Genomic DNA, 7692 nt, shown 5'->3' with positions numbered 1-7692 from the left:
AACATTTAAACTTAATAAAAACTTATGTTAACTTATTTTGTCTAAAGTAGGTTAAAATAATTCGAACCTACAAAAAAACATAGTCTCAACTTATCTGAACTAATTAATCTAAATTGTTTAGCTATTTTATCTGAATGATAATGTATTTAGCTAATCTTTCCTGAATCTATTTGCCTCGAATTTATCTAAAGTTAATGTTATTAGATCTAAAATAAGTAAAAATAAGGTGAATAGAACAACTTCGGTACTGCTTTATATGTCACATAGTTTTATTATTACGAGTAAAATATTTTTTTTATTATTATTATTTTATGAGTAAGATATAATTTTATTATGATAAAGATAAAACATACATTCAATATGCTAATTGAAATTTATCAATAAACCAAGGGACTTGATTATTATATTCCGAAAAAAATATATATTATGAAATTAAGGTAGTTACAACTTGGCATCACCCGAATCTAAAAAACAAGTACGGAGTAGTTTTTTTTTTTTAATGAAATGAAAAAATTAATTTGTCCGATAAATATATCAATAGAAAACAATAATAAAAAATAAAAAAAATAAAAAAAAAGTGTGAAGAAAGTGGAAAAGGGAGAAGAAAATGCACCCCACCAAATTCTTATTCATATTCATATTCTGATTGAGTTCTAACGCAGCCAATTCAATTCAAACATCCTCTGAATTCTCTCTCTCTCTTCCAACAAACATTCAGAGGTTCGTGCAAATTACTCTTTCTATCTTGTAAATTTCTCACAATTTTACTCTTATTATTATGTATTTTTTGTTGTCTGCATGCGATTACTCTGTTATTAATTTTTAGACTGTGGCGAATTTTGATTTTTTTTTTGAGAGTTTAAACTGTGAGTTTGCTGTCCTTTTTCTTTTCTTTTTTTTTTTGTAAATAAATATAATTTCATCAATTATATATAATTAATTTTATTTGGCGTTGAATTATTAAAAATAGTGAATTATGCCCCTTAAATTTAGGAATAATAAAAATTATTGCAATGCAAGATTTAATTGTGCAAGGAGTTTTCACATTGAAGTGGGTAAAGATTTGTTGTTCGGCAATAGCATGCAAGGCATGCGTAAGGAGTGAAATTCAGTTTCTACATATGATAATGTTAATTTTTTTTGGCTTAATTCTTCATGATGGTACTTGTATATTTATTTGATTTGTTTAGTTAAAGTATTGTATGTTTGATGTGGGTTTGTTTGTAGGGAGTAAATTATATATAAAAAAATGGCAGCAGCAAGTGTGGCAGCAGCAGGAACAGGAAGTAGGCATTTGCTATTTGAGAAAACCCTTTTTAAAGGACAAGGTCAAGGTGGTTTCAACTCTACTTTGAGGAATTCTCAAATTGCATTCGCCGGATCAACAAGATTGGAGCTTTCATGGTACGAACTACCTGAATTACCGGTTTTACCTTGTTCATATGTGTGACTGTGTGAGATTGATCACTATCGGATATTAACATAGGCTCCAATGCTCCATGGAGGGGACAATATGGATTTTGTTTCTTGTGTGATGTAGTAGTAGGTATTCAGATTGTGCATTTTCTTTCTCTTGCTTATGATTATATTTGTAACTTTTACTTTTGGTTTTGTGCTTTTCGAAGTTCTTTGATTTGCTGCCTTGTTTAAGATAGTTTAAGCTCTTTAAACCAGTGTTGCCTAGTTCCCTAATCACCCCACTAACCGCGTACCGTAAAAGCGACTTATAACATGAAATGATACTTTTGGTCTAATTTAGCAAATTAGATAGCGAATTGTGAACCCGTACCTAATCTCATGCTAGCGAATCAGGTAACAATGCTTTAAACTCATCTTTGAAGATTGTATCTTGCACATGGACATTTTGTTCTTGGATGATTATCTTCTAAGTGAGATCATCGTCTCTCACTTTCAATCTGAGAAGTTAATTGTTATTTCAAGAAAATATAGTTTATGTTAATTGTGATACAATCTCATACAAGATTTTGTCGTATTCTAGAGGATTTTTGAAGAACCATATTAGATACATTGAAGAACGACAGTTTCATTATCTATGGATCGAGGCTATTGTTATTGTCTTGTCTAGTTATCTGACTGTCATTTAGCAGTTTGCAGTTCCTGTTGCTGTTTCATTTGCATATCTATGTTGTCACAAAAAGGTTTATTGGATGTCCCCACTTATTTCAGCATATGACTTGTTCCTAACACCAATGAAATTCATGAAATCTCCAGGTCTTGTGCAGTGACGCGATCCAAATTGTTTCACCCTCATCAAAATGTTTGGCTTTCTCACATGAGAAACCAGAAGAAAATTCTAGGAACAATATCTGCATCTTGTATGAGCGATAAAACATCGATGTACTTTGATTTTGCAGTTATTGGTAGTGGGGTTGCTGGCCTTCGGTATGCTCTTGAAGTTTCAAAGCATGGAACTGTTGCTGTGATAACCAAGGCTGAAGCTCATGAGAGCAACACAAACTATGCTCAAGGTGGTGTTAGTGCAGTGCTGTCCCCTTCGGATTCTGTAGAAAGTCACATGCAAGATACCATTATTGCGGGAGCTTATCTTTGTGATGAGGAGACTGTCAGGGTAAGTTTGAGCAGCACATTCCTTATTTTGCCTACAACTTATGGGGGATTGTCTATGAGAAGAGATAATCATGGTAAATTATAGTGACATAGCATCATCTTCAATAATCCTATAGTTGGCATGTGAAAGACAAATTGTACACCTTTTGTCATCATCACCTAAGTCTTGCATCTATCGAAAAAGACTTAATTGTCAAGAAAAAGCACACCAGGTGATTCAATGATTGAGGTTGCAAAATTTCCTTATTGATTGTGGTTTTTGCAATGTCAGAAATTACCACTAAGGCACTAACTAAGAAGTGTTGGCCTTCTCGGGTTTCCAATTGAGTTCATAAGATGTGATCTGCTTTCAGTGTGTTTGCCAAACTTGGAGTGCTGCTCCAAGTTTTGGAGGCCAAGTGTACATCAGTGCAGGTCTTGTTTTAGAGGATGAAGCATATGTTGTTAGTTTGCAATTAGCATTGTATACAGACTATACACACCTCAGACTATTCTGCCTTTTGAATTTTACATCAGAAAATCAGTATCTGCTATGATTATTATAACTTTACTAGCTTACGTGTTCATAGAGGCCATCCATTGCCCCCCCAAACTCATCATAATCATACAGACAAAGCGAGACAAATCAGTATGTCATTTGATTCACCGTTTGTTAATTAGTCGAGCAAACTGTGTCTGATCAAGGATCAATGATATAGTGTATCCTGTGCGTAATGGGTTAAACCATTGAAATAAAGAGACAAAGCAAAGTGATTTTGGACATTGGAGCGACTTATTTTCATTCCCTCTCCTCGTCCATGGCCCATTATGCCTTTTTCTATAATATTTTTGGTGGTAAAGTATCCCTGGCCTTAAAATTGCTACTGATCAGCCTAGACCTCCCAATATACAGACTTATTCCAGAAAGCATCCTAAGGGTAGAATGGGAAAAGCATAAAGTAGTTGGTTATTTTCAGAGATCGTTAGAAAGGAAAAAATGTGTGGTAATCAGTGAGGAGTTTGTTAGGAGGATATTGTGCAGTGAGGTAGAGATGAGCTGTTGTAACGAATGGGGAGAGAGCACTATTAGTGGATATATGGGTTGTAGCGAGAGAAAATACATTGGGAGGCAAATCGCCTCTTGAAGAGTAATTAGCTTGGACTTGTACTTAGTTTGATTTCTGCTGTCATCTAATACAAGTTCTTAAGATTCCTCTTACATTACTGTCTGGTTACTTGTTTTCCTTAATAGTTGCTTACTGATTTAGCTAAGAAGATCACTTAATATGTAGCAAAAATCTCCTCTTGTATAGGAGTTGGGAGAGTTCACAAACTTTTTAGCACTCTTGAGTCCGCTTCTTTGTGGTTGAGTGTGTGCTTGTGTGGTCATGTAGTTTACTTTTATAAATGGCTGCAGATATTTTTTATTCATCCGCCCTGTTCCTGTATTTGGAAGTCTGATGTTTAATAACGGGTTGTTGGACTCTTAAAGAGTTTCAGACTTACAGCTCACTGGAAAAACAGATATTTGCTATCTGTAATTTTTTGCGTTGGGGATGAAAATAAATCTGTAATAACTTTTCCTTAAAAAAAATATTCCGTAAAGAAACGAAAGCTATTTTCTTGATCAAGCATTATGTCTTCTCATGGTTGCGAGGCAATGCTAGTTCTTTTTCTCTAGATGAAATTTTTTCACGTCATGACCTCAGATTCCCTTTAAAATTATACTATGGACAGATTTGATTGTGATTTCATGCCTGTACCTTAGTTAGTTGTTAACTTACGGCGTGCTTGTCTGCTTGACACTTCTTGTAAGACAACCTCTGCAATCGTCAAAATTTCTCCATCCCTGAACCTCAGCAACTGTACCTTTCCCTTTCAATCCACTTTGTATCGAACAATATATACTTGTATATTGCTTCAGGTCAATAGTTGGTTATCTACTATAGTTTACCCTGAATTTTCTTTTACCTTCAGCTTATTTGAATGAATCTCTTCATACGGAGTTTTTTCTTTGAAAACTGGTTCGGGCAAATTCTTCCAAACTCAAATTTTACACGAACCTTGGACTTGGAGTGGCGACAATGTCTTAGGGAAGGAAACTTCTCCTGAGTGGCATGTATATTGAGGGATATGAAATACATTTTTCCATCACCAATATTTTTTGAGATCAAGCAATTAAATTATAGTATGGTTGCACAAAGGTTTCCAGTTATCAGTCAAATTCCATGTTATAAAGATTTGTTTTATGGGTAGGAGTGTAAGAATAGGATTATTGTCATATCTTTTGGCTTCTAATTGTATGTTTAGTTTTACTTATATAATTTCCTGGTAGTAGTTTTTTTTGTAATGCTATTTTGAGTTTATTGCTGAACATGTTTGGTTTTCTTCAGGTGGTGTGCACAGAAGGGCCAGAGAGAATTAGAGAACTGATTGCAATGGGTGCATCCTTTGATCATGGCGATGATGGAAATTTGCACTTAGCAAGGGAGGGTGGCCACTCTCATCACAGAATTGTTCATGCGGCTGATATGACTGGTAGGGAGATAGAGAGGGCACTATTAGAAGCAGCTATCAGGGATCCTAATATCTTCTTGTTTCGACATCATTTTGCAATCGATCTATTGACTTCCCAGGTTAAATTTCTTCAAGTCATTTTTCTGTTGCCGCTCTTTGGCTCACATTATATGGTTTAGCATCCTAAACAAAAGAACCATGTTGAGTTATTGTCAATTAGATTGTTTTTTTTTATTTGGGTCCAAACTCTAAGTACATAAGGATTAATGAGTGCATTCTGTGAACTCATGTCATCCATTTATCAAATCTTGTTTAACGCTGTTAATGACTGTAAGTGGAATTGTTTTTGGCTAAAATTGTGATCATTCTGGTGGCAGTTTTTGAAATTTCACTAAGGTGTTAAATGAACAGATATATGCTTACAGGTAGTTTCAGAAAGGCACCAACTTAAGGGTGAAAGTTAACAAACTGTTCCCAAGTTGTCGGTAGTTTGGTTACACACGCACACACTGCGAGACACATATCATGAAATTAATCCCCCCCCCCCCCCCCCCCCCTTCTCTCCCACAATGTGCGCACATTGTAAAAGTTTCAATTTTAGATGTTTAGCAGAAAAGAACAGGTAGCATTAGAAATTTCATATCGCAAAAATGGTTCTGAACCTTAACTGAGATCTATGGATTTCCATTGCCGTTCACATTCTGAAAATCCTCCTTATGTCATAAGAAGACTGATGATGTTGTTTTTACAGGATGGCTCGGACACTGTTTGTCATGGTGTTGACACTATAAATACTGAAACACTTGAGGTAACTGGAAAAAAAAAGTGTTAACTTCCATTATTGTATGTGGAGTAGTTCAAACTTACTAACTATATTTTCGTTGCTAGTAACAGGTGGTGCGTTTTCTATCAAAGGTGACTTTGCTTGCATCTGGTGGTGCTGGTCATGTCTATCCAACCACAACAAATCCTCTGGTAATAGTTACTTCCTTTATAAAAGAATCAGATTACATGTCTTATTATGCAACCAAATTGTAAATAGTTACATGCAATCCTTAATTAGTTAAGGGATGAAAAAAAATGTAGGTAGCAACTGGAGATGGAGTTGCTATGGCACATCGAGCTCAAGCTGTAATCGCAAATATGGAGTAAGAATTGCTGTACGTTGTTGCTTTCACTATTTTGACAATGGCTCTCTTTAGCTAAACATACATCTGACTTATAGCTTGATGTACAAGGTTTGTTCAGTTTCACCCAACAGCCTTAGCAGATGAAGGGCTTCCTGTAACACCGGAAAAGGCCAGAGACAATGCGTTTCTCATAACAGAAGCTGTGAGGGGAGATGGAGGGATCCTATATAACTTAGACATGGACAGATTTATGCCACAGTATGACGACAGGTTGGAACTTGCACCACGAGATGTTGTAGCACGAAGCATAGACGATCAACTGAAAAAGAGAAATGAGAAATACGTTCTCCTTGACATAAGTCACAAGCCACGAGAAGAGATCTTATCTCATTTCCCCAACATAGCAGTAGAATGTCTTAAGTATGGGATTGACATTACGAAGCAACCAATTCCTGTGGTCCCCGCTGCTCATTACATGTGCGGGGGAGTTAGAACAGGGCTACAGGGGGAAACCAATGTGAAGGGCCTTTACGTTGCAGGAGAGGTAGCTTGCACAGGCTTGCATGGGGCAAATAGGCTCGCCAGTAATTCATTACTAGAAGCCTTAGTTTTTGCAAGAAGAGCTGTTCAGCCTTCAATCGACCATATGAGTAACTTGACAGTAGTCAATTTAAAAGCTGCTTCGGATGGGTGGGCCCTACCAATGGTCTCTACATCACTTGGTGATGATGTACTCAGAAAACTCATAAGAAAGACAAACGGGATAAGGAAAGAATTACAGGCTATCATGTGGAAATATGTTGGTATTGTAAGGTCAACTGCTAGATTAACAACTGCAGAGAAGAAAATAGCCAAATTAGAAGTGAAATGGGAGGAATACTTGTTTCAACATGGATGGAAACCAACAATGGTTGGACTTGAAGCTTGTGAAATGAGGAATCTCTTTTGTTGTGCCAAGTTGGTAGTCAGCAGTGCTTTATCAAGAACCGAGAGTCGTGGTCTTCACTATACAATTGATTTCCCTCATCTAGTGGAAAGCAAAAGGCTCCCAACCATTATTTGGCCTTCCTCACTCATCAACACTACATGGAGTACAAGGCAGCTTCATCAGCAGTCAATCTGCCTCTAGTATAATTATACTCTAGCGGCCCCTTTAATAGACGGTAAATGGCCTTTGATAGACGGTAAATGGTGATAATAGTATTCATCTTATATACATGTCAACTAATTAACATGGTCATGCACATACTAGCATGTACTTCTCTTTCTCCTTACCATGGACATTTAGAAACCAAGTTCCTTACCATGGATATTGAGATTGGAGTTTTCGTACAAAGTTACATATTCACTCTTATCATTACCATTATTTATTACCGCTTACCAAAAAGGCTGCAAAAGCATGTCGGAGTTTTTTGTAGCTTAAATGATGTCCTTGTCATTTATATTCGAGTAGCCTTTTGTCCTGTTTTCAACTGTC

The 7692-nt window shown here is 36.1% G+C and overlaps 1 protein-coding gene across 1 annotated transcript; it reads left to right on the top strand.

Annotated features, from left to right (window-relative positions):
• Window positions 1-551: 551 nt before the first annotated feature.
• Window positions 552-7687, top strand: LOC110802698 (L-aspartate oxidase 2-a, chloroplastic). Its single transcript, XM_022008150.2, has 8 exons — window positions 552-720; window positions 1228-1404; window positions 2233-2590; window positions 4962-5204; window positions 5837-5893; window positions 5980-6060; window positions 6172-6233; window positions 6324-7687. Exons 2-8 carry the CDS (start codon window positions 1250-1252, stop codon window positions 7342-7344), a joined length of 1977 nt encoding a protein of 658 aa, XP_021863842.1. The 5' UTR covers window positions 552-720; window positions 1228-1249; the 3' UTR covers window positions 7345-7687.
• Window positions 7688-7692: the final 5 nt, after the last annotated feature.

This window comes from Spinacia oleracea, chromosome 5, assembly GCF_020520425.1.
Source record: "Spinacia oleracea cultivar Varoflay chromosome 5, BTI_SOV_V1, whole genome shotgun sequence".
Lineage (NCBI taxonomy): Eukaryota > Viridiplantae > Streptophyta > Magnoliopsida > Caryophyllales > Amaranthaceae > Spinacia > Spinacia oleracea.
This window is presented reverse-complemented; position numbering and strand designations above follow the sequence as displayed.

Excerpts from the sequence above, each read along its gene's own strand:
- LOC110802698 (XM_022008150.2), top strand. The coding sequence starts at position 1,250 with ATGGCAGCAGCAAGTGTGGCAGCAGCAGGAACAGGAAGTAGGCATTTG. Across the intron at positions 1,405-2,232 it reads ACAAGATTGGAGCTTTCATG|GTCTTGTGCAGTGACGCGAT; the intron begins GTACGAACTACC and ends TGAAATCTCCAG. Across the intron at positions 5,205-5,836 it reads TCGATCTATTGACTTCCCAG|GATGGCTCGGACACTGTTTG; the intron begins GTTAAATTTCTT and ends TTGTTTTTACAG.